The following is a 25803-nucleotide window of genomic DNA, read 5'->3' as shown; positions in this document are numbered from 1 at the left end:
CTGCTGGAGCTGGTGCTGCCGCGAATGCAGCACACAGCTGCCTAGGGCACCATGAAATTTGGGGCAATTTGGTGCCCCACACAGCTGCATATTCTGTAGCTAGGGCTACCATATGTCTGGATTTCCCCGGACATGTCCAGCTTTTCGGTCTATAAATAGCCATCGGGGGGATTTTAAAAATCTAAAATGTCCGGGATTTCCCCCCATCGGCTATTTATAGAAAGAAAAGCGGCGGCCAAGCACCGCTGGGCAGCCAAAGCCCCCTTCCCGGCTCCCCCCATCCCCTGCAGCCTTACCACGCCATCCGGCCCCACAGAATCAGATCTTCGCGGGAAGTCTGAAAAGAAGCAGGGGCAGGTGGGAGGCAGCAGCAGGTAAGCTGGGGCGCGAGGAGGATAGCTCCAAGGAGGCGCAGCCCTGGCCAAGCGGCTCCCTCCGGCCCGGGGAGAGTGGCGCCTGGTGGCCCCAGCGGCTCCGGCCCGGCTTGGGCCCCAGGGCACGGCCCTGGTTCCGGCCGAGCGTGCCAGCCCGGCGCCGGCTGAGCACCTCTGGCCCGGCCTGGCTTGGGCCCCAGCAGTGCCAGCCCAGGCCCGGCTTGGGCCCCAGCAGCACCGGCCCAGCCCCGGCTGAGCACCTCCGGCCCGGCCCCAAGCCCCGCAACCCTAGGGTTACCATACATCCGGATTTTCCCGGACATGTCCGGCTTTTTGGGCCTCAAATCCCCGTCCGGGGGAAATCCCAAAAAGCCGGACATGTCCGGGAAAATAGGGAGGTAGGGCCCAGCGGTGCGGGGCCGGCGCGGTGCTCAGTGGGGGCGCGGGGACGGCGTGGTGGCTGGGGTCGCGGGGCCGGTGCGGTGCTGGGCCGGGGGCGCGGGCACTTGTCCAGGGGCTGAGCCGGGGGCCGGGCCGGGGGCGCGGGACACTTGGCCGGGGGCCGGGACCGGGATCGGCACGGTGCTTGGCCGGGGCTGGGGCCGGTGTGGTGCTGGCCGGGGGTGTGGGCACTTGGCCGGGGGTCGGGGGCCGAGCCGGGGGCCAGGCCGGGGGCACGGGCACTTGGCCGGGACCGGGGTCGGCGCAGTGTTCGGCCGGGGCTGGGGCCGGCGCGGTGCTGGCCGGGGGCACGGGCACTTGGCCGGGGGTCGGGGGCCGAGCTGGGGGCGCGGGCACTTGGCCGGGGCCGGGACCGGGGTCGGCACAGTGCTCGGCCGGGGCTGGGGCCGGGGGCGCGGGGCCAGCATGGTGCTGGGCCGGGGGCCGGCGCGGTCGCTCGGCCGGGGGGCGCGGGCACTTGGCCGGGGGCCGGGGACCGGGGTCGGCTCGGTGCTCGGCCAGGGCTGGGGCCGGCGCGGTGCTGGCCGGGGGCGCGGGCACTTGGCCAGGGGCCGGGACCGGGGTCGGCGCGGTACTCAGCCGGGGCTGGGGCCAGGGGCGCGGGGCCGGCGCAGTGCTGGGCCTGGGGTGCGGGCACTTGGCCGGAGGCCGGCGCGGGCACTTGGCTGGGGACTGGGGCCGGGACCGGGGTCGGCGCGGTGCTCGGCCGGGGCTGGGGCCGGGGCCGCGGGGCCAGCACGGTGCTGGGCCGGGGGCCGGGCCGGGATCGCGGGCACTTGGCCGGGGGCTGGCGCGGTGCTCGGCTGGGGGTGCAGGCACTTGGCCGGGGCCCCAGCCCGGGCGGGAGATGCCGGGGCCAGAGCCTTTTGGCCTGGGCCGGCCGGCCACCGAAGGGAGCCACTCAGCCAGGGGGGCCGGACTCAGCTGCGCCGCACCGCACCTCCCCCCCCCAGCTTACCTGCTGCCTCCCTGTTTCAGGCTTCCCGTGAACATTTGATTCGCGGGAAGCAGGGGAGGGGGAGGAGCAGGGGGCGGAGCGTTCAGGGGAGGGGGCGGAGTTGAGGCGGGGCTGGGGCGGGGCCGGGGACCCATGGAGTGTCCTCCTTTTTAAAACTTAAAATATGGTAACCCTACACAACCCCGGCTGGAGCGCAGCCCGATTCCTGGGCTGTTTAAAGCTGGCCCTGGTCAGGGGACAGGGGGAGGGTTGGATGGGTCAGGAGATAGGGGGGGCTGGCAGGGGGGCAGGGGTGTGGAAGGGGTCGAGGAAGGCAGGTAGCAGAGGGGGTTGGATGGGTCAGGAGTTCTGGGAGTCCTGTCAGGGGGCAGGAAGCAGTTAGATAGGGCATGGGAGTCCCGGGGGTCTGTCTGGGGGCGGGGGGGGGTGTGAATATGGGGTGGGGGTGTGGATAAGGGTCAGGGCAGTCAGGTAGGGTCGTAGGGGGGCAGTGAGGGTGGGGGATTCTCAGGAGGGGGCAGTCAGGGGCCAAGAAGCAGGGTGGCTTAGATAGGGGGTGGAGTCCTAGGGGGCAGTTAGTGGCAGGGGTCCCAGGAGGGGGCAGTCAGGGGACAAGGAGTGGGGGGGGGTTGGGGATTCTGAGGGGGGCAATCAGGGGGTGGGAAGTGGGAGGGAGTGGATGGGGACAGGGCAGGGCTAGAGCGGGGCTCCTCCCCCCCCCCCATGTCCTCTTTTTTGCTTGTGGAAATATGGTAACCCTAGCATATGCCTAGGGATGGCCCTGGTTGAGGAGGGGCAGGAGGAGGCTGAAGCAAATTCCTTTTTTTACAAACAGCCACGGGCTGATGTGGATCTTTGGATGGTGCCTGCAATATCAATTTGTTTCATGTAAATTGCTGATGAGATTGAATACCTGGAGGGGACCATGTCAAGTTACAAGCTCAGAGCAGCAGCTAAAATCTATTCTGTTCGAACTCCATTTAAAAGGCCATTCAATGCTATCAGAGCAGCACCAAGAGGCGCTTCTTTGTTCCCAGCCTCTTCTGTCTCCTACAGGGCACAAGTTGTTTTCATGCTAAGCTTGTACCCTGTGCCACAGCAACCTCCTGGGCGTGGTCAGAGTGAGCCCCTTCCCCGTGTGGCACACAGGGCTCCCCCTCCCATACTCAGCCTTTGACCCCTTGCAGCACCCTGCATTTTGACACTGCCCTGGGGCCCCCTCACACTCCAGAAAGTCCTAGATACTCTTAATAAGATTAGGAAAATCCTGAGCGGTTCCTAATCTAAAAGGAAGATGAGAGGGGTCATCAGCTGGTGTAAATTGGCCTAACTCCACTAATGTCAATAGAACTATGCTGGCTTATACCAGCTAAGCATCTGGCTCATCTATCCCAAGGGTATGGCAAAGCAGTAAGACATTTGCCATGAGTGAAGTTGGGTACTTGTCATGGGATACACACAGAAATTGTACCATATACATTAATTTTAGCATTGAAAATCTGAGCCCACTCCTCCTATATATATATGCACCCCTTGGTAAGGTCATTTGAATTCACTTGGAAGCTGTTACTTCCCCCAGGTATGCTAACACTATGTATGTCCAGCCTCTGTAGCATCTTATCAGCTGCTAAGATCCTCATGTGTTTGCTGAGCTCCTAATGTTACAGAAAATAATCTTCTCTTTGTAGCCTCCTAGAACCTTTTGAATGTCTTAAGTGCTGCCATTCCTCGGTTTACTGAGTCCCAGCTGCTGCATAATACACACATCCCTATGCTTCAAATAGGCTGCTTAGTACCAAAAATAAACTAAGGCTGATTTCAGTTTTGGGGTGTTCTCGAGCCATGGGAGGGCGGCACTCTGAGGTGAGAAAGCAGGGGCAGAAGGCAGCAGACAGGACAGTGTGCTGGGAGGAGTGATAGCTCAGTGGTTTGAGCATTAGCCTCCTAAACCCAAGGTTGTGAGTTAAATCCTTGAGGGAGCCATTTAGGGAACTGGGGTAAAAATCTGTCTGGGGATTGGTCCTGCTTTGAGCAGGGGGTTGGACTAGATGACCTCCTAAGGTCCCTTCCAACCCTGATATTCTAAAACCACACAAGGCAAATCATCCATAAGGAAGGAGAAGACTCCTCACATTGGTGACCTGCAGCCACACATTACAGAACAGCTTTCTCTGCCCTCTCCTTTTTTGTAAGTTTTGTCTCCAACTTTTTTCCTAGACAAAAATAAAGACATTGACAGAAGACCCAGAACTGGATGCTGCAGTTTTCCCAAAGCAAACGTTGCAGTCTGTAGAAGGTAAGTGATGATGCAATCCTGTTTCACTAAGACTCCAGCAGGCAATTAGACCTGGTCAACCAAGACTGTTTCTTTTCAAGGCAGCCAGTCCTGCTGTCTGTCCATACCTGGCTCTGTTAGAGCTTCCTCTTTACTTTAATGATTTTTTTCCCCAAAACAGGGGAATATTTCCAGTAGACATTGAATCCATCTGCTTTCTCCTTACCCTGTGACTTTGAGGGTGTCTCTCTTTCACTACTAGGTAATCAGAGACATTCCTGATAGATAACACACAGGATAGGGTCAGATGAACCTGGATGATCTCAGCAGATGTGTTGCATGTGCACAGGGAGTATTTTTTGTACCAGAGCTCCTGCAGTATTTCAACTATTTTAGAATGGTAGCAAATCACAGTAACAGATTTAAACACTTGTATATATATTTAAAAAAAAAAAAAAAAAGAGTTCCTGGAAAAGCACAAATGGCTGAAAAGGAAGAGAGCATGTCTTGTCAGCATCGCTCTTCTGAGAAGTAAGTGAATCTTGTGAGAACTGGGACAGCCTGGAATCTAGGAGGCTTTTACAAAAACTGGCACCTCCACAAGACTGACTGAGTAGTTCCTGATTAAGGTTCCTCCATCAAACACCTGGGCAGTGTTGGTGTCCATCCATATGTGGCCTTCCCCAGGCAGGTAGATGTCTCTCTGAACTCGCCCTTGTTCTGTAATTGGGGCGATCAGTACCTGCATTTAAAGGAAGCACAGCATTCAGCAGGGCTAGATAGAATTTACTGCAGCAAATCTAAGCAAACCAAGGGCCAGATTCAGACAAGTGCAACTGAATGGAAATCCATACAGTCTTACATAAGTTCTGAATGAGTTGCATCTACTATGACAAGGCCAAAATTTGGCCCACAGACATTTCTCATACAGACCTGGCAGACCAAGAGATTGATTAGCACCAGCCAGAACCTTAGGGTATGTGCCCCACTTGGCTCTCTACACACCCAAGCAGTGCTTCCCCTGTCTACGCTGCTATTTTTAAACAGTGTCGTTCCCTGCTGCCTCCCCTCCACCACAGCCTTTCCCTGCCACAGGTAGCTACACACCACAGTGTGGATGCAGCCTGATCTTCACTGCTGCATGTAGCTACGCATACCCTACACGCCGCTGCAACTCATGTGCAGTGTAGACATAATCTCACTGTCTCACCTAGGGGCCCCACCCAACAGCAGAGCCCCATTGTGTCAAGTGACAGTCTGTTGCATGAGCGCTCTGCAAAAGAGATGTCTGTATACCTGTAGATAATAGAGCTGGTTGAAAATTTTCCAGTGTAAGTTTAACACCGAAAAGTGCTGATTTGATGGAGTCCAAACGTTCCGCAGGAAGGTGTCAGTTCTGTCTAAACTTTCGACAGAAACCAGCCAGCCTGCTTGGTTTTCTGCCGGCCCACTAGATGGCTGGTGGGGGAAGCTCACGGGCTTCCTGGGATTCCAGAATCACTGGCTCCCCAGGTGATTGGCTCCACGAGGTGTCTGCGTGATGCGTGGGTGGGCTGCCAGGCTTCCAGGCTCCTGTGCTCCCACCTGATGGGTGGTTGGGCTGGCCAGCTCCCTAGACAGCCCAGCTCCCTGGAATTTTGTGAAAATTTCTGTTTCACAGGAAACTTTCTACTTTTTGTTCCAATTCATAATGATTTCCCCCCCAGAAATTGCCCACTAAATGAAAATTCCTGTTTCCAACCACCTCTAGTAGAGAGTTAATAGAAAAGGTGCCAGTAGACCACACTCAAAAATATGCAGCATTGTTCATAGGTTTTTCAGGAAAAATAAAACATGGCATGCACTGCAAATGGTTCCTGTTTTTGCAGTTTTTTTACATGGAGCTCTTATCAGCCCCTGACCTGAAGAGTTGCATCCTAATAGACAAGGCGGACAAAGGGAGAGAGAAAGGGAATGTTGTTATTCCATTTTACTGATGGGGAAAAACTGACAGAGATTAGATGATTTTCTAGTGGGTCCCTTCTGGCCTTAAACTCTATGACATGAAATGACTTGTTTAGGTCACACACTGAGTGCAGTTTGGCCAGACCCAGGGATCTGGCTCAAAGTTTGCTCAATAGCTTAGATTTTGTTATTTATAATCATCACCTCATATATTTCCGGCATAATAAGAATAAATAGTAATAATTAATAATAAAGGCTGAATCTTTTATTTTAATTAGGGACAAGTTTATTGATTTGGATGGGAGAATTCCCATTGACTTCAATAGGCTTTGGATCAAACCCAGAAAGCCCTGTAATCCTGCAAGAAAGGCTGCTCTCGTCCTATATTAGGAGCATTTACATCAAAATTAATGGCCAAGACCATATTAAATTGCACCCTGCACCAATGTGTGCCCCTTCCATTGCTAGGTGATTAGTGATGCCTAGTCTAGATTAGAATCAACAATGTACCACATAAGAACATAAGAATGGCCATACCGGGTCAGACCAAAGGTCCATCTAGCCCAGTATCCTGTCTACCGACAGTGGCCAATGCCAGGTGCCCCAGAGGGAGTGATTACTATGGTATCTAGGCACTAATTAAAAATGTGTATAATTTTTTTCCATAATGGACTCTATTCTACAATTCTCCTTTAGCCACAGTTGCTTAGTGTATGACTTTCCCCCAGCTCATTTTCTGTTCTCTTCTTTTCTCTATCCAGAAGAGCTGATCTTAAACTGCTACAGTTAGTCCACAGTGGTGCAGGCTGCATGATTTACCTGGAAAATCTGTTGGTTGGTAACTGTTATATAACAATCATATAGTATTAATACTCTGGTTGACTATTCCTTGGACTCAGTGAGAGTCTTTTCTGTAATGGCTCAGGAAACACTGAAACTGGGATTTGCAAAAGAGCCTCAGGGAGTTAAAGCTCCCTGCTCCCACTGAAATTCTGCTTCTGTCTTCACTACATAGTTAATCCAGGTGATTGGCACCCGGGTTCAGGGCCGCCCAGAGGATTCAGGGGGCCTGAGGCAAAGCAATTTCGGGGGCCCCTTTCCATACAAAAAAGTTGCAATGCTATAGAATACTATATTCTTGTGGTGGCCCGGGGCAAATTGCCCCACTTGCCCGTCCCTCTGGGTGGCCCTGCCCGGGTTAGCCTAGCCCCGGTTACTGTGTGCACAGCAGAGCCCTACCTGCGTATCTGTGTGCTCACTGTTCTGCACTCACCTGTGTGTATCTGGTTCTTTGTGCTGAAATGCTCTAGTGTTCTTTCCCAGTCCATTGTGTCAATTGCATGAGAACTTGTGTCCTTTGAGGGGAATTGTGGGAAGGGCATTGGAGGACTATCAAGCACTTGAATGATTTTGTCTGCATCCTCACTGCAAAGTGGTGGGTTCAAGTTTAAGTGGAGCTTGGGCTCTAACCCGTAACCCCAGTTATGTAAGCTAGGCCGGGCTTAAAGCACCTCCAAATCTGGGTCAGAGGTTTTTCTGTGTGGATGGTAGGGGTGTTTGAGCTAAAACCTGGGTAAGAGCCCAGGTTAATTCTGCAGCAAAGACAGCTTTTCTGAATTTAGATACCTAACTTCCTATATTCCTTTAAAAATCCAAGCCTGATGCCCTTCTTGTGTGGATAATTGCTTTAGATAAAAAAAACAACCAAAAGAGTTAACCCCCAATTAAATGATTCTCACTCTGAGAGCTGGAGTAACCTTTTGTCCTCTAAAAATAGCCCAGCAGCCAGCCTCTCCAGTATGGCTCCTTCATGATAATCCACAATTTCCAGGGAATTTTAAAGCTTTTTTTTTTATTAATGGGAAAAGAACAGTTTTTAAAAAGATTAAAAGCTTTAGTTGATGGATGCATCCTAATGTCTTTTTTTCCCCCTTCTGAAAAATAAATGGCAAATTCCAAGCTCTTGAAAATATTTATCACTGAGAAATTATTTCACTTCAGAAACTGGAAAAGGATTTCAGAAACCTACATAAGTTTCCAAAAAAAATGCTTTGCCTTTTGTAGGGAAGAGCCAGCTGCTTTTGTCTAATTTTGAACCCACTAACACTGTGGTTTTTATTCAAACTTAAATGTTACTAGATCTATGTGCCTCTTCGGAGAGACTGAAAAAGCAAGGGGAAATGAGAGCTAAAGATGCTAATGAGAAAAAAACCACTATTAAAAACAATTAACATTCGATAAAAGGCCACTTACAGATGAAGTGACCACACATACTAAATAAAAAACGGGAGTTTTTTGTGGTGACATTTTTAAGCTTGTGAAATACTCGTGCAAAAGTGCACTAAAAAAAAAAAAATCTGTGCTGGTGTTGTCCTGACAGCTGCTGGATCAACAGCCACATGGGCAGAGTGAAAGATTTTTTTTCTTCCAGTATCTCAGTAAGTTTATCATGAAAAATGGAACAAGCGCCATTAACATTCACGTTGAGCTAAGAAACTGCTTTGATAGTGCCTATGCTCCTTTGGCTTTTCTCTTTATGCCAAACACTGTTTATCACACTCAACACTTGTTCTACTGGGACTGGGTGTTCCCAGTAAGCCCAATGCAAATTTTACTCAACACTGTGAACCAATATTTTGTAAAAAGCGACAAAGAGTCCTGTCAAGTATCAGAGGGGTAGCCGTGTTAGTCTGGATCTGTAAAAAGCAACAGAGAGTCCTGTGGCACCTTTAAGACTAACAGATGTATTGGAGCATAAGCTTTCGTAGGTGAATACCCACTTTGCCTCTGGAAATTTCCATTACATGCGTCTGACGAAGTGGGTATTCACCCAAGAAAGCTTATGTTCCAATACATCTGTTAGTCTTAAAGGTGCCACAGGACTCTGTTGCAAAAGAGTCCTGTGGCACCTTATAGACTAACAGAAGTATTGGAACATAAGCTTTCGTGGGTGAATACCCACTTCATCAGACACATGTGATGAAATATTTTGTAGTTATTTAAAAATAAATAAATAAAAAAGGGGGTTGACTGATAAAATGACCCAAAAGGGCATTTTAGAGCATCCAGAAAGAAGTTCTCAGGACATGAGAAAATTATGGTAAACTAGAAAGACAAGAACAACAAGGAGTCCAGTGGCACCTTAAAGACTAACAGATTTATTTGGGCATCTGAAGAAGTGAGGTTTTTTACCCACGAAAGCTTATGCCCAAATAAATCTGTTAGTCTTTAAGGTGCCACCAGACTCCTCATTGTTTTTGTGGATACAGACTAACACGGCTACCCTCTGATATTAGAAAGACAGTGGGTGAGTTAGTATCTTTTATTGGACCAACTTATATTGGTGAAAGGGACAACAGAAGTTGGTGCAATAAAAGATATTACCTCACTCACCTTGTCTGTCTCATATCCTGGCACCAGCGCAGCTACAACAACACTGCAAACAAAATGGTAAACCTGGACTGTTTTGGTAAAACCAGGTCATATGGTCACTTTACTCATTGGTGCCTGCTGAGCTTTCAACTATGGTTCTTCTAGCCATTATTATGTGGAAGATTAGATGGCTGGGACTGGGTTAAAATAATGTTTGCCTGTTCCAATCATAGGTTGGTGACATTTAATTTTCACCATAGATTATTATTATCCTTATTTATTATTGGTAATATGGTAGCACTTAGGAGCCCTAGTCATGGATCCCCTTGTACTAGATGCTGAACAAACACACACAGAATTAAGACAGTCCCTGGCCCAAAGAGTTGATAATCTAAATATGAAACAAGAGACAACAGGTGGAGACAGGAGTATAAGGTTTATCTATCCCTGTGGCGGGTTTTGTACCTCATCAATCCCTTTGATTCAAGGGGGGGGGAGGGGGCGAGGTTAACCCCACCTCCCTGCGTCTATGTCAGTCTTACTACCTCCCCGGTAGTCAGGGCTGTATGGCCTAATGGCCGGAGTCCCTCAAATCCACCTCCCCAGGTGGGGTAGCACGGCCTAATGGCCTGAGTCCCTCTAGTGCGCTCCTAAAGCAGCGGGGCCCAATGGCCAGAGTCTTTCTACACCCTCTTCCCCTGGTGGGATAGCACAGCCTAGCGGCCAGAGTCTCTATAGTGCACTTCTAAGGCAGCGTGACCTAATGGCCAGAGTCTCTCTAAATTCTTCTCCCCTCGGGCGATAGTGTGGCCCAGCAACCGGAGTTCATCTACCTCCTTTGGGGTGAGAGAGAGGGGTTGGTGAATTATGTCAACCCCCAAACGGGGGGGGGGGAGGGAGATTAGAGACTTCTGGTAGGGGAGTCTGGGCCCACCTGCCTTCACCGGGCTCTGACCCAGGGCCCAGTCAGTGATGGCATGATCCGCCATGGGTCAGTGGGGAATCCTACTGCAACACGCTGCCCTCAGAGGGGTGGGAGATACCACTCCCTTCCCTTCCCTGGGTCACTGCCTACCAGTCCTCCAAACATAGCAGTCCTTGTGGCATCAGGGTCTCCAGGTTTCTCAGCACCCGATGCTCCGTGGGGTTCCCACAGCTGCTAGTCTCTGGGCCTGCTTCCTGGCTCCTCAGCTCCCTCCTGTAAGGGTTGCAACTACTCCTGGGCTGGAGCTTCTGCTGGGCATCCTCCTTCCCCAGCCGCCAGCCCTGACTGAGCGGTTCTGCAGGCTTTTATGCTTGACTCCCGGTTGGAGCATGCCCAGCAGAGCCTCGGGGCGTGGCTTCCTCTGCCAGCAGGGAAGGGTTAACTCTCTCAGTCCCAGTCCGCCCCATCACAATCCCCTAAAAGATTACTATCATTGTTTCCCTCTCATTTTTGAAAAACTGTGGAAGGAGTTTCCAAATAGTGTGGCACTGTGGAGAAAGTGTAAATTTCTAGAGAAATAACAGATTATACCTAGGATCATATGATGGCTGCCTCTTCTACGTACGTAGGGTGACCAGATCACCAAAGAAAAATATCGGGACGCGGGGGGGGGGGGGTGACGTGGGGGGGGGGGCGCGTCGCGGGGGGGGGTGACGTGGGGGGGGCGTGGCGGGGGGCGGGGCCAAAAAAAAAAAAAAAAAAAAACCTTCCTCCGCAAGCGCTGGAGGGAGGCCCGGGAGACTCAGGGGTAGCCCGGGGCCGGGGTGAGTAAGAGTCCGGCCTGGTCCCGAGCAGGCAGGACTCAGTTGGGTGGTTGGGAGAGGAGGGGGGCGGCCCGCGGGGCCAGGCGGCGGCTGTTCTCACCCCCGGGCAGCGGGACTCGGGAGCAGCCGCTGCTGCAGCTCCCACTGCCGCGGGGGAGGAAGCGGCCATGGGGCTCCGCGGCTGCGGCTCTGGCGCCCCCGAACCCCCCGAGCCGGGGCCTGCAGCAGCGCGCACGCTGCGCCCAGCCCCTGGCCAGGCGCGTCTGGGCTGCTGCCCAGCTAGTGCTATCCCGCGGGGGAACGAACGGGGCTGGGCGGCCGATGCCTCCGCCCCGGGGCCGCCGCGGGATAGCACTAGCTGGGCAGCCCAGACGCGACCGGCCAGGGGCTGGGCCCAGCGTACGCGCTGCTGCAGGCCCCGGCTCGGGGGGTTCGGGGGCGCCAGAGCCGCCGAGCGCCATGGCCGCTTCCTCCCCCGTCGCCTGGCCCCGCGGGTCGCCCCCCTCCTCTCCCAACCACCCGAGTCCTGCCTGCTCGGGGCCAGGCCGGACTGTTACTCACCCCGGCCCCGCGCTTCCCCTGCGTCTCCCGGGCCTCCCTCCAGCGCTTGTGGAGGGAGGGGGAATGGTGACCCCGGGGAAGAGGCGGGGATTCGGGGAGGGAGCCAATCGGGGGAGGAGGGGGCGGAGTCGGGGCAGGGGGGGGGGGGGGCGCGAGCACTTCCGGGCTCGAGGCTCGGGGCATTTCCTTGTTTGTCCGGTTGTCCCGACCGCACGTCGGTCGGGACGCGGGACAAACAAGGAAATATCGGGACGGTCCCGATAAAATCGGGACGTCTGGTCACCCTATACGTACGCCATGAGCATCACTGCGATATCTGAGCACCTTTCTGGTTTTCTATTCCATATGGTTATGAGCTGGTCAAATAATTTGCTGCAAATAATATTCATTGTGAATTTGGGCTATTTTCCCATCAAATAGTTATTCACAAATAAATTATTTCATTAGCTGGCCAGCTCTGTGGAATGCTTTTGACACTGTTATGTTTACTTTTAATACTGAAGCATGTTTAATTCACAGGGATGGCAACTTCTTTTAGCTTTCCTTCCTCTTGCATTTCACTCCATTGACATGCTGACTTCACACTTTCTTATGCCCTTAAAGATGCAGTACCACAATTTGTTGCAGTGCTATCAAGTGCCAGTACACCAAATATTTTCCAGTGTATCAATGCAGCAGCCACAGTCTCTGTGTTCTCTTCCTGTGTCTTCACAGTGAATTTAAATATGCATGTAGGAAAGGTTTCAGGGTAGCAGCCGTGTTAGTCTGTATCCTCAAAAAGAACAGGAGTACTTGTGGCACCCTAGAGACTAACAAATTTATTAGAGCATAAGCTTTCGTGGGCTACAACCCATGCATATGCATCCGAAGAAGTGGGTTGTAGCCCACGAAAGCTTATGCTCTAATAAATTTGTTAGTCTCTAAGGTGCCACAAGTACTCCTGTTCTTCATGTAGGAAAGGATTTACAATGGGCCAGATCCTGCTTCCATTTAAAATCAATGGATATTTGGTTATGAATTTTAATAGGATGAGGATTGGGCCCCAAAGCAGGGACATTCTCCCTAATCCAATGTCGCTGATGATGCAAAACTCAAGGAAATCAGTCAAGCAACAATTTTTCAGCCTTACCAAAATGGCAGTTTGTACTTTGCCTCGGAGAAGTTGCTTATAGTGATGGAAGACGGTCAAAGATTCAGTTCAGTTAAATGTCCTATGATTTGGATTCCTCTCTGCATTAGTGGTTGGACATTTCAGAACAGTTTTGCACATGTCCCAGTACTCCCTGGTACTGAAGGTACCAGAAATTGCACAAGAATGGCCTTTTTTTTTTTTGGCTGTACTTTAGTACTTACAGCCCTAACGAGCTAGACTGCATGAAAGTATAAAATAATAATATCCAACCTCTTTCTGAGCTCATAAAAAGTTTGGCTCAGGTTTGCTTTGAATTGTGGAATAGGCTTATGCTTGCATCAGTTCTGATTTCATCAGACCCACTAGAGATTGATTGCAGTATTTGCCTAGAGCACACTCAATTGTACCTTATTTTAGGAGCCGAACTTTCAGCCAAACTTTGGCTCTCCACCTTTTAGGAGAAGGTCTGAGGTTGTTCTGATCTTTGTTCTTGAGCTTGTGGTATCTTAAAAAAGAATCTTTTCCTGCTAATGCAGATCACATTACTGTACTGGAACTGTCCGATTCAATTGCACAGGAGATTTTTCAATTCAAGGGGTTTTCGGGAAGGAAATATGTTTTAGATTGCTTGTGATTGTAACTAATCTTCAACATTGCAGCCAAAATTCCAGACCTTTGTTATTGTAGAAATGTTTTCTGTGAAGTTTATCATTCATGGTCAACCCGGGTTTGCAATCGGGACATTCTTCTTCCCAAATTATTGGGAAAACAATGGATTTGAGACAATTTAAATGAATAACTAAACATACAGGTCACAGAATGCTACGGTTAACTCACCACATTTTGTGAGAGATGCCATGGAATCTTTAATGACCACAAATGGTCAGGGTCCTGCTCTTTCCTCTAATCAAAAAGACTGTTACTCCAGCCGCACGGGGGAACATCTTGCCGGGGCACTGGTCCAGTACAAAAATCACATGGCCCCCTACTGAAAATGGGAGTTTTATCATTGATTTGTGTGTCAACAGGATTGGGCTTGCAGTGTTGGAACTCACCTGTCAGAAATAGGCGGTGGAGTATGGGGTGCCTGTTTCATCCAGTTTGACCTCCCATCCCCAAAGTCCTTCTGTGAACTGTTGGAGCTGAGCCCTGGCATAATTCCCAGACTGCTGATATATGATAGTCAGCCCCGACGCAGCCAGAAAAGCCCACCTAGCCCAGAGATTTCAAGATCAAATAATAAACACAGATAATAAAATATGTTTTCAATTTAAATGTTTATACTTCTCTCCCTGACACACATGTGTTGTTCTCCTTTCACCCAGGCACCCAGACAGCAACTGGAGCTGGGGCAAGCTGCATTCTAACTCACTTTGCTCTGCTGGTTGTTTAACCCCTCAGCTACTGGTGACTGCTTTGCTGCTAGTGGTGTCAAGGGAATATCAGGAAATAGCCCAGTGCCTCTGGCAATGCAAGCTGGTGCTGTCACTCAGATTCATCCCCGCATGCCTAACAGCACAGCGCGTGCCATCATACACCTGCAGTTTGACAGTGCAGTGAGTGACATTGGCTATCCTCAGTCTAGCACATCTGGCAGCCACCGGGGTGCTGGTTCCCAGGTGCTCTCAGCAGCACAATGGGCACCAAGCCTAGACTCAGTCTGGCACATGTAGTAGCATAGTACGAATGTGGACCAGGTAAGTCTGGTGGCACAGCAGATGGAGTTATGCAGATGCACATCTGACAGCGTTGTGGAAGACATCACACATATGCAGGTCAGCATGTCCAGCAGGAATGATTACCCAAATAAGTTAGCTGTCTGGCAGTACAGTGAGGGACATTGCCTGGAAACAGCTTGGTCCAGTAGCGGTGTCCAGCAGCAAAGCAAGTGGCATCACCCAGAGGCAGACCATGTCCATGAGGTGCTATCAGCCAAATGAACCCAATAGATCTGGTAGAAAAGTGGGTGGCATTGCTCAAAAACAGCTTGGCCTGTCCAGTTGGCATAGCTGGCAACTTACCCAGATCTAGCCCTGCACATTTGGCAGCACTGTGGATATTGTCACCCAAATGCATCTCAACACACTGACCATTGCAGGTGTCTCCCAGGTATACTGAGAAGGTGCTGGTGCACAGTGAGTGGCATTACCAGATGTCGCTCGACAAGTCTGGCAAAGCAGCGAGTTCCATTGCTCAGGTGCAGCCCAGCACGCTTGGCAGGACAGATGAAGCCCTGACCTGGACACAATCTCTCTGTCCTGTGGCACAGTGAATCATAGAATCATAGACTTTAAGGTCAGAAGGGACCATTATGATCATCTAATCTGACCTCCTGCACAACACAGGCCACAGAATCTCACCCACCCATTCCTGTATCAAACCTATGTCTGAGCCATTGAAGTCCTCAAATCATGGTTTAAAGACTTCAAGGTGCAGAGAATCTTCCAGCAAGTGACCCGTGCCCCACATTGCAGAGGAAGGCAAAAACCCTCCAGGGCCTCTGCCAATCTGCCCTGGAGGAAAATTCCTTCCCGACCCCAATGAGTGCCATTATGTTCAGTAGCAATCCATTTGTTGAAACTAACTCTGAATCTGTAGCAGCTGAGGCTTTAAGGTTGTTGCTGGGCAACTCACTAGGGCACCAGTGAACCTGGGACCTAAGGGCTGGACAGGGTGCTTGCGAGTGGAAGGCCACATGTGGAAACATCTGGCTCTCCAAAGAATGCCATTTTTTAAAGCTGTCTTCTGGGCTTTGATCTTGCATACTGAAATTTCCTCACCCAGAATGGGAGAGAGGAGATTTGTGGGGGGAGAAGAGGTGGCGCTCTTCGAACCAAAATCCTGGATCCACTCCTTGTTAATTATATCTAATACAGTAGGGCCTGGAAGTCCCAATCAAAATCAGGGCCCCATTGTGCAAGATGCTGCACACACACACGTAGTGAGAGAGTCCCTGCCCTGAAAAACAGACAGATGATCTAAATATTATTATTAGTTACTATTTGTATTGCCATAGTGCCTTGGAGACCTAGTCATGGACTAGGGCACCATTGTGCTAGGTGCTGTACAGGCACAGAACACAAAGACAGTCTCTGCCCCAAGAAGTTTACAATCTAAGCATAAGACATGAGACGACAGACAGATACAGACAGACGGGGGAGTACAATGAGACAATATTGAGGCAGTGGTCTTAGCACATCAGCGGCCCAACCATTGTCACGTTTTTTTGGAGGCATCATGAGAAAGGAGAGATTTAAGGAAGAATTTGAAAGTAGATAATGAAGTAGCTCTGGGAATGTCTATGGGGAATGCCTCCCAAGCATGAGGGGCAGCACGAAAGGAAGCACGAAGGAGTTTGTTTGAAAATTTAACAAGTGGGCAATGGGGCCAATTGGAGGCAGGAGTCTATGTCTTAATACTGAATGGGAAATGATAGGTAGGATAGGGACAGGCTAGGAAGGCCTAAACAAATAGACAAGGCAGAAAAAGTTGGGGAAAAGGAACCATCATCATTTTACCTGTAGAGGCACGGAAAAAGACATGGGGACTTGCCCAAGGCCACACAAGAACTATGTTGCAGAGCTAGGAACTGAACCGGTCTCCTGAATACTGGTGCAGAAGCTTAACCACAAGATCATTCTTCCTCAAATGATCTAGTGTAGATCAGGGCCGGCTCTGGCTTTTTTGCCGCCCCAGGCAAAAAAGCCTCCGGCCGTCCCCCCTACCCCCCCCCCCCAGTGCGGCAGGGGAGGGCGCCGAGCCCAGCCTCGGGCCCGCTCCTCCCGACCGGCCAGAGCACCGGAGGGAGGGCGGCGAGCCCGCCGCGGCTCTGCTGGCGGCCGGAGCCCCGGGAGGAGGGTGGAGAGCCCGGCTGGGGCTCCGCTCTCCCCAGCGGCCAGAGTGCCGGGGGGAGGGCGGCGAGCTCGCCGCGGCTCCGCTCTCCCTGGCGGCGAGCCGGCCGGGGCTCCGCGCTCCCCAGTGGCCAGAGTGCTGGGGGGAGGGCGGCGAGCCTGCTGCAGCTCTGCTCTCCCCGGCGGCCGGAGTCGGAGCGCCGCGCCGCCCCCCTCCAGGTGCCGTCCCAAGCACAAGGTTGGTGGGCTGGTGCCTGGAGCCGGCCCTGGTGTAGATTCAAAATCCAGCTCCGACGTCAAAGGGAATTGGATTCAGTGTTCATTTTTGGCCCATTATAGAGGAAAAACTTGAGCTGAAAACTCTGACGCACATACAAATCTGACATTATGGTTTGTGTCCGACTCTGCCAAGGAGGCAAACTCTCGCGCCTCACAGCCAGTGGTAAACTGGGAGGGAACAGGAATATGTGCATGGGGCAAAGATTGCAGCTGCAGGGTTGATTCTTTGTGTCATAAGTAGAAAAAATAAAGCTAAAAGATGGAATGTGGCCATGCTGAGCAACTTGCTGTTTGTCCTGCTCTGCCAAAGATAGAGAAATCTCTCCAAAATGGAGTGGAAATTAAGGAAAAATCAGCTTTCAGGAAGTTCTACTTGTGCAGCAACCTGTGACTGGTTCACGGTCACAATGACTTTGGCAGTATTGCTTGGATGATATTTCCAAAGGATGAAAAGGACAAGGCAATGAAAATGGTTAGATGAATGGAGAGCTCTCCATATAGGACAGACTGAAAATATTGGGACTGCTGGCTTTGGAGAGCAGACAAAGCACATGGTATAGGAAATATCTCATGGTACTGAGCAGTAAATCAGAAGCAGAAAACCACGTAGGGGCTACATTAGGGATAGGCAAAATGAGAGATATCCCAAGGTGCAGCTGTGCAAGTGCAGGAGAAGAGGGATAAAGAATGCTTTCCACAAGCCTATCAAAAGACACAGAAAAGTACTTGCTATACTTAAAGAGTTTGCTCCATCACACATGCTAAAATTGCTCATCTCAGACATACATTATCCTGTATCATCACTTGAACATGACCCATGTGCACGCGTGTGTGCGCACACAGAGCCTGATTTTAAAAATAGTCTCAATTTTGGCAAACACACTTATCTAACCCAAATTACTTGTGCTTAAGTTAACTGCAGGTCCAAATGCTAGTATCTGATGCCAAGATTTTTAAAAGAGACTAGTGATATTTGGGTGCTCAGCTTGAGACCTCTTGAAAGGATGTGATTTTCAGAGGGCAAACATAGGGCTGGATTAAGGCATACGCACGATAGGGCCACACATAGGGTCCCAGCTCCTGGAATCATGTGATTTCAGATTCTAAACTTTTATTAAAAAAAAAAAAATCTCTAGCCCTTATGGTTGTAACGAAAACCTTGAAAATTGGCCCTAGTGATGTCTACCCGAGTCTGCTGAGAGCCTGAAATAATGACTCAGAGATGTGAACTGCCCTATGTATCTCAAAGGGGTGTGAACTCTGAGGTCCAGTGTCCTGATGGTCCCTGCCAACACCACCCCAGCAGAAGACTCTGTTTGTGTGAGGTGGCAGGAGAAAAGTGTAGTAGGCCTGGCCCACCCACCCAAGCAGATACACTTCAGCTGCTAGGTTAAGTGCTGAGGGGCACCTTGCTGCCACTTCAGAGGGAAGAAGTAATCCCTGCTGCTGCTCGGGAGGGGGCATGGGGGTCCCATTCTGCTGCACTAACTCTCTGGGATGGGAGGGATCCCTGCCACCAGCCTCCACTATGGTGCAGGGGCTGTAGGGTGACCAGGTGTCTGGTTTTGGACCGGAACACCGATTGAAAAGGGATCCTGGGGGCACCACTCAGCTCTGCCGACCGGGCCATTGACTCTCTGGTTGGCGGCGCTGCACTCCGCATGGCTCTAGGCAAATACAGCATGTTCCCCACTCCGGCTCCTACACGTAGCAGGGGTGGGGAACCTAGGGCCTGCGGCCCGGCCCCGGCCCCATGGTTAATTTAATCTGGCCTGTGATTCGCCTCCCACCCTCCGAACCCCTCAGTCCCAGTCCAGAGCACCCTCCTTCAACCCAAACCCCTCATCCCAAATCCCACCCCAGAGCCTGCACACCCAATCCAGAGCTCTCACAACACCCCGCACCCCAACCCCTTGCCCCAGCCTAGAGCCCCCTCCCGCACTCCAAACCCCTTGGTCCCAGCTCAGAGCACTCTCCTGCACCCCAAAACCCTCATCCCCAGCCCCACATCAGAGCCAGCACCCTCACCCCCCCCGCATCTTGAATCTCTCATTTCTGGCCCCACCGTGGAACCTGCACCCCCAGCCCAGAGCCTGCACCCCCAGACAGAGCCCTCACCTCCTCCCACATCCCAACCCCCTGAGCCAGCCCGGTGAAAATGAGCGAGTGAGTGAGGGTGGAGAGAGCGAGTGATGGCGGGGGGGATGGAGTGAGTGGGGGCAGGGCCTCAGAAAAAGGGCAGGGCATGGCTTCTGAAGAAGGGTGGGGCGGGGCAAAGGTGTTTGGTTTAGTGTGAGTAGAAAGTTGGCAACCCTAAGGGGCAGGGGCACAATGGGTTGCATGTCCTGGTGTGCCTAGAGCCCCAAATTGCCTTAATTCATCTCTGGGTGGATGCCCAACACTTTCTGAGCCTTGGGCCACTTTAAGGTGTCTCAAATTTAGCAGTAATGTAAGGAACCTACAGGCCTGTATCCTGTGAGACACTGACTCCAGCAGTTAGCATAAGGCTTGAGTAGGGTTACCACATTTCAACAATCAAAAAAGAGGACGGGAGGAGCCCCGCCCTAGCTCCGCCCCCATCCTGCCCTAGCCCCGCCCCTGCCCCTTCCACTCCCTCCCACTTCCCGCCCCCCTCAGAACTCCCAACCCTCCCCCCGCTCCTTGTCCCCGGACTGTCCCCTCCTGGGACCCCTGCCCCTAACTGTCCCCCAGGACTCCACCCCCTACCTAAGCCTCCCTGCTCCTTGTCCCCTGATTGCCCCCTCCTGAGACCCTCCCCCCATCCTAACTGGCCCCCTAGGAGCCTACCCCTACCTGTACCCTGATTGCCCCAACCCTTATCCACACCCCCACCCCCAGACAGACCCCCGGGACTCCCATGCCCCATCTAACCACTTCCCACCACCTGACAGCCCCCCCCAAACTCCCGACCCATCTAAATCTCTCTGCTCCATGTCCCCTGCCTGCTCCAATCCCTCTCCCCACCCCTGCCCCCTGACAGCACCCCCCAGAACTCCCAACCCCCCCCGCTCCTTGTCCCCTGACTACCCCTCCTGGGACCCCTGCTCCTAACTGCCCTCCAGAACCCCACCCCCTACCTAAGCCTCCCTGTTCCTTGTCCCCTGACTGCCCCCTCCTGAGACCCCCCCGCAACTGCCCCCTCCTGAGACTCTACCCCCATCTGTACCCTGACTGCCCAAAACCTTATCCACACCCCCACCCCCAGACAGCCCCCGCAGAATTCCTGACTCATCCAACCCTCCCCCTGCTCCCTCCAGAACCCCCCTGCCCCTTCTCCAACCCCCTGACCCCCTTACTGTGCCGCTCAGAACAGTGTGTCGAGTGCCACACGGAGCCCGACACGCTGTCGCGCTCCCCAGCGGAGCGCACAACCCGGTCCCCGCCCCCGCAGAGCAGCGCGCTGGGCAGCAGGGGAGGGAGGAGGGGGAGGAGCTCCAGACTGCCAGAGACCCGTTGCGAACGTCTGGCGATCTGTGAATGCAGGGAGGGAGAGGGGGAGGGAAACGGGGGGAGTGATCTCAAGCAGCAGGGGAGAGGAGGGGGAAGTGGAGGAGGGGCTCTGGCTGCCGGAGCCCCGTGCGAGTGGCATGATACAGCCGGCTGCCCTGTCAGCCGCGCGCGCTCTGCATGGGGGGGAAATCCGGACATTTACAAATTCCCCCCGGACGCTATTTTTAACTCCGAAAAGCCGGACATGTCCGGGAGAATCCGGACGAATGGTAACCCTAGGCTTGAGGCCTATGAATTTTGTCATAGATAAATGGCCCAATGGTCACTCCTAAGTTTTGGGGAACTGGGAATAGAGTGTTTAAGGGGGAAGTTTGTATATATTGACACCGGCAACCACAGGAAGATGAGCTAACACCCAGGGCCGGCTCCAGGCACCAGCCTAGCAAACAGGTGCCTGGGGCGGCCAATGAATAGGGGGGGTGGCACGTCCGACCATTCGGGGGCGGGGCCGTCACTCCCTCTTGGAGCGAAGGACCTGCCACCGAATTGCCGCTGTAGAATGAAGCGGCGGTAGAGCTGCTGCCGATCGCGGCTTTTTTTTTTTCTTTTTTTTCCTGCTTGGGGCGGCAAAACACTAGAGCCGGCCCTGCTGACACCAGCTTTTGATATTTTAGGATAGGAACATCTGCAGATGTCTGACCACAAGAGGGCCATCATGGCAATGAACTGACATATATGATAATAATTTGAGATCATTAATATACTAACCTATAGGAGAAGGGCACGCCAACATTAGTAGGGCAAGGAAATACAAATAAGGAAGAGGGGAGAACCCCCTACTGAATATGCATTAGGCATAGTGGTGTCAGCACAGTATATTTGGGGGGAGGGATAGCTCAGTGGTTTGAGCATTAGCCTGCTAAACCCAGGGTTGTGAGTTCAATCCTTGAGGGGACCATTTGGGGATTGATCCTGCTTTGAGCAGGGGGTTGGACTAGATGACCTCCTGGGGTCCCTTCTAACCCTGATATTCTATGATATTATAAAGGTCGTACCCCAGCCTGTGTGCAGAGGGAGAGAGAGAAGTAGCCCTTGCGAGGTGCCAGGATGATGGCCACTGGTGAGGATGAGGAAGGTGATGGTGGTGAGGAAGATAATGGTTAACATTTCAGGTTGTTCTGCAAGGGATGGTGTGAGTATATGGATGTACACTCTCTCAGGGCTGGCTTTAGCAAGCGGGGCCCGATTCATGGGGGCGGGGCTTGCTGCAAGCCCCGCCCCCATGAATCGAGCCACACTCCAGCCGTATTTGCCGGGCTTGGGTCCGGCCCAGAGTTCCTTGGTGGCCGGAGCTGAGCCGCGCCGCGGGGACCAGGCCGGAGCTGTGCTGCGGGGGCCGGGCCGGGCGGCTGGAGCCGAAGCCGCACCGCGGGGGCCAGGCCGGGGGGGCGGAGCCACGCCGCAGGCCGGCGCACTCGGCCGGAACCGGGGCCAGACTAGGCCGTGCCTCCCCGGAGCCCTCCTCGCGCCCCCCACCACCCTGGGTTATCTAGTGCTGCCTGCCCGCCCCTGCTTCTTTTCAGACTTCCCGCGAACCTCTGATTCGCGGGAAGCAGGGGCGGGGGAGGAGCAGGGGGCGGAGTGAGTAGGGGAGGCGAGGAGGGGGAAGTGAGCTAGGGGCGGGATGGAGAGCTGCGGCGCGGGGCCCTCTTAGCGCGGGGCCCAATTCAGCCGAATCGGCTGAATCGGCCTAAAGCCGGCCCTGAATTCTCTATATCTCCATCTTCCTTTCTGGATTGGCCGAACCTGCAGACGTGGCAGGTAAACAAACCCTCCCGGCCCACCAGGGGCTTTCCCTGCACAAGCAACGGAACAAGTTTGGGAACCACTGATCTAGAGGGTCAAAAATAGCCTCACGCATGTTCACCAGTCTGTTTATCTACAGGCTTTAGTGCCTTCATCAGGGCACTGACCTCAGCCTGTGTTTATACACCAGGCAATCTCAGTTTTCCTTCACATCACGACCATAGTTGGGCAAAATTCTTCAGCTAATGCTTTTTTTCCAGTGAAAAATGCATATTTGGCTACAATGTTTCATGAATTCATGTCAGTTTGCCTGAATTGTTTTGGCTGCAAACATTTTTTTTTAAAAATCAAAATGTTTCCATGTTTTCATGTCTAAACAATTTTTGCTTCAAACTTTTCTCTAATTTTTACTAAAAAAATCAAAAACGTTTTGATTTTGTCACAACAAAATGTTTCATTCAACCCAAACTGAAATTTTTCGACATTTTGATTAGCTGAAAATTGACTCAGTGCTTTTCATTTTCAAAAACATTAACTAATGCCAGCGAAATGTCTTAATGTTATTATTATTAACCCCACTTTACAAATTGGGAAACTGAAACAAAGGTTATGTGACATGCCCAAGACTACAGAAAGTCAGTTACAGGTTTGGGATCAGATTGTAGGAATTCCTGACTCTCAGCTTTTTGCCTCTCATCTGCCTTTTGCATGGAAATAAAACAGAAAAATTGGCAGAAAAAAAGTAATCGGTTAAACAAACAACTGAATCTTCTATGAGTAATCAAGAAATGCATTATAAACTGGAACCCTGTGCGCTCTCTTTTCAGTAATGGAAACACACATAGATATCAGGGCATCATCCAGTGGCCAACATTGCACCTAATATTTATTTTGATTTCCAAGTTTCTATGTTTTTTTGTAAATTCTCAGCTCTTCATCAAAATTAGAAGAGTCAATAAACACCTGATCAACCTTACAATAATAAACCAGATGCTCACAGCTCAGTGCTCCAGAGAAAGCCTATAGCAATAAGCATGTACACAGCCCTGCTCCCACAAGCAACCAGGACAGCCTCTTTTAGTGCTCACAACCAACACTATGAGAAACAAACCAGTGCACATGTATAGAGGATCCTACAGTAACAAACCAATGATTTTCCACAATTGGACTGGTAGGGGTCATTAAGGAAAATGAATGGGCAGAGGAGATGAATGAAGTTTATAAATTGCTCTTCATATAGTTGGAAATGTCTGTCTTTTGTATCAGCGCAATAAGTGGCAGCTACTTTGCCAAAGCGTTGTAAACACAAAAGTGAAATACTGATGCTGCAGGAGTTAGAGGAGACTTCAGAGAACATCCCATAAATCAAAATTATTCTTGTGTAGTCTTTGCCAAGCTTTCCAAAGGTAGGGCAATTGGAGGGAATTCAGAGAAGTGCAACAAAAATGACTCAGGGGCTGAAGCCTCTGACTTATGAGGAAAGATTTTAAAAGCTAACTATGCTTAGCTTGGCGAAGAGATAACCGTCTGGGATCTGATCATGAGTACAAGTATTTGGACAATATAAATGTCAAGGAGGAAAAAGTGTTGTTTAGAGTGGGCAAAGGGGCCATAACTAGGAGTAATGGGATGAAAGTCAGAAGAAAAAAATTAGGTTGACTATCGGGAAACAACTGGCAGTAAAATCCGATAGGCTGTGGGAGAGCCTCCCCAGGGATGTGTTGGAAGCTCACTCCCTAGAGCCATTTAAAATTAGACTGAGAAAAGCACTAGAGAATATAGGGGGAAATCTTCCATTGACCTCCAGGTTTGGATAAGTACCAATTACTTAATTGGTCTTTTCCCTCTTTAATGTCTATGGGCCTAATCCAAAGCCCATTAAAGTCAATGGGAGTCTTTCCATTGACTTCATTGGGCTTTGGATCAGTTTCTATGTTTCTAACACAGGAATGCCATTTAATTTGGAGCATTCAGTGAAGATGGGTCCGGAGTGAAGTGTGGGCATCAGGGGGTACCTGGTCTTAATCATAATCTTAAACGTTGCTGCATGTAATTAGTACCCAAATCTCTCTGTGTCTTACCTCGTCTCCAATGAGGAATTCGTCATCTATAGTGAAGGTGACTGGGTCATTGGGGCTGAGCCACCACAGCGGCCGGAAGATGGGATACCCCCAGGAGAGCCATTCCTTGCTGAATTTTAGAATGAGCGGGACAACAAAATCTTGATGCCTCTGTATGTATTGCCTAGTGAGATTCAGTACCTGAGGAGAAGAATTTAGCATGTTCTCTCACTTAATAGATGGCAATATAAGAGCAGAAAAATGAGACTTTTAAGCCTATTTATGTATTCCTGGAGGAAAAGAGTAGTTGCTCAGAAAAGCAGACACAGTAAATCCTAGCAGAATGATCAATAGACACAGCAGACAATCATGTGCAAACAGCTGTGATAGATTGATAATAGTTGTAGCTATGAACTCCACTAGGAGCTGAGTATATTGGTAATATCCACTCTGGATTCATCTCTTCTAACCCATAAATGATTAACCCTTCTGCTACTAGTGTAGAGGATGTGATTTAAGCACTCATTCTCCCAGCCTGAATTTTCACAAATCATTCCCCCCCCCTATAATCTCCCTCAGCTCCATGTCTGAGATCAGCCTGCTTGATTCTATTCTAGATACTTGCTGTTTCAGAAGCAACAGGGAGATGTGTATACAGAAGGACACCCTGTTTCTCTGACTGCCATTTCTGCTTCTGAATGTTCGGCAAAGTGTTCCCTTGAAGTGCAATCATCCTGGTGGGAAGTCAGCAGCGCTTCAGGGGTGATGCATCTCTCTCCTAAACTGGGGAGCACTGGAAGTGCATTATCTCCCAGGCACTTATTTGCTTCAAGAAAAGTCTGGAGCACAGTTCTGTAGTGTTCTGTTCTACCACCACTCTTCTTCTATGTGTATGTGAAACTGCTGGGAGAGATAGCGTGACTTCATGGGCAATGGTGCCATCAGTATGTTGATAGTACATAGCACTAGGTATCACTTTCATCAGATCTGGATGGCGGGGAGTGTCACTTCTCACTGCTTTGTTGTTATTGAGGGTTGGATGAGAGTGATCTGGCTAAACTTAACCCAGGCAAGAAAGCAGTGCCTGTAGAGTGGGGAAAGGACCTTGCGAGTCCAGTAGGTGTGGTTTGCTTCCTACTGTTCAGGGTTATTCTCTAGTGTGTGTCTAAGTGGTGAACAAATTGATGGTGATTTAGGTTGCCCGATTGCTCCTGGAATCTCAGGTGGCACTGGTAGCCCAAAAGGCATTATCTTCTTCGGGTAAGGCATTCTCTCAAACACGGACCTTGCTTTGTTGTTCATATCTTTATGACTTCTAGACTGGTTAACCGCAATGTGTCTTATACTGAATTGCTCTTGAGAACCTCTCAGAAGCAACAGCTGCCTGGGGCAGAAAGCAGCTTACACCCCTGTTGAGTAAGTTTAGCCACAGGTACTATATTACAGGAAGTGCCCTGGCTTTCTAGAACAGCTGAAACACTTGAGCCAACAGACCCGAGATATAAACAT

General features: G+C 51.1%; 1 protein-coding gene across 1 annotated transcript in view; it reads right to left on the bottom strand.

Annotated features, from left to right (window-relative positions):
- Positions 1-2992: 2992 nt before the first annotated feature.
- The window catches only part of LOC101941269 (SITS-binding protein-like), a 72676-nt gene continuing 49865 nt past the window's right edge, over positions 2993-25803 (bottom strand). Inside the window, exons 9-10 of the mRNA XM_008176702.4 lie at positions 24316-24495; positions 2993-4811 (exon numbers count right to left, since the gene is read on the bottom strand). Of these exons, the coding sequence (XP_008174924.2) occupies positions 4638-4811; positions 24316-24495 (354 nt within the window). The 3' untranslated portion in view covers positions 2993-4637. The remainder of the gene's footprint in view (positions 4812-24315; positions 24496-25803) is intronic.

This window comes from Chrysemys picta, chromosome 4, assembly GCF_011386835.1.
Source record: "Chrysemys picta bellii isolate R12L10 chromosome 4, ASM1138683v2, whole genome shotgun sequence".
NCBI classification, from domain to species: Eukaryota; Metazoa; Chordata; order Testudines; family Emydidae; genus Chrysemys; species Chrysemys picta.
The sequence above is the reverse complement of the archived record's forward strand: the minus strand, read 5'-3'. Positions and strand labels throughout refer to the sequence as shown.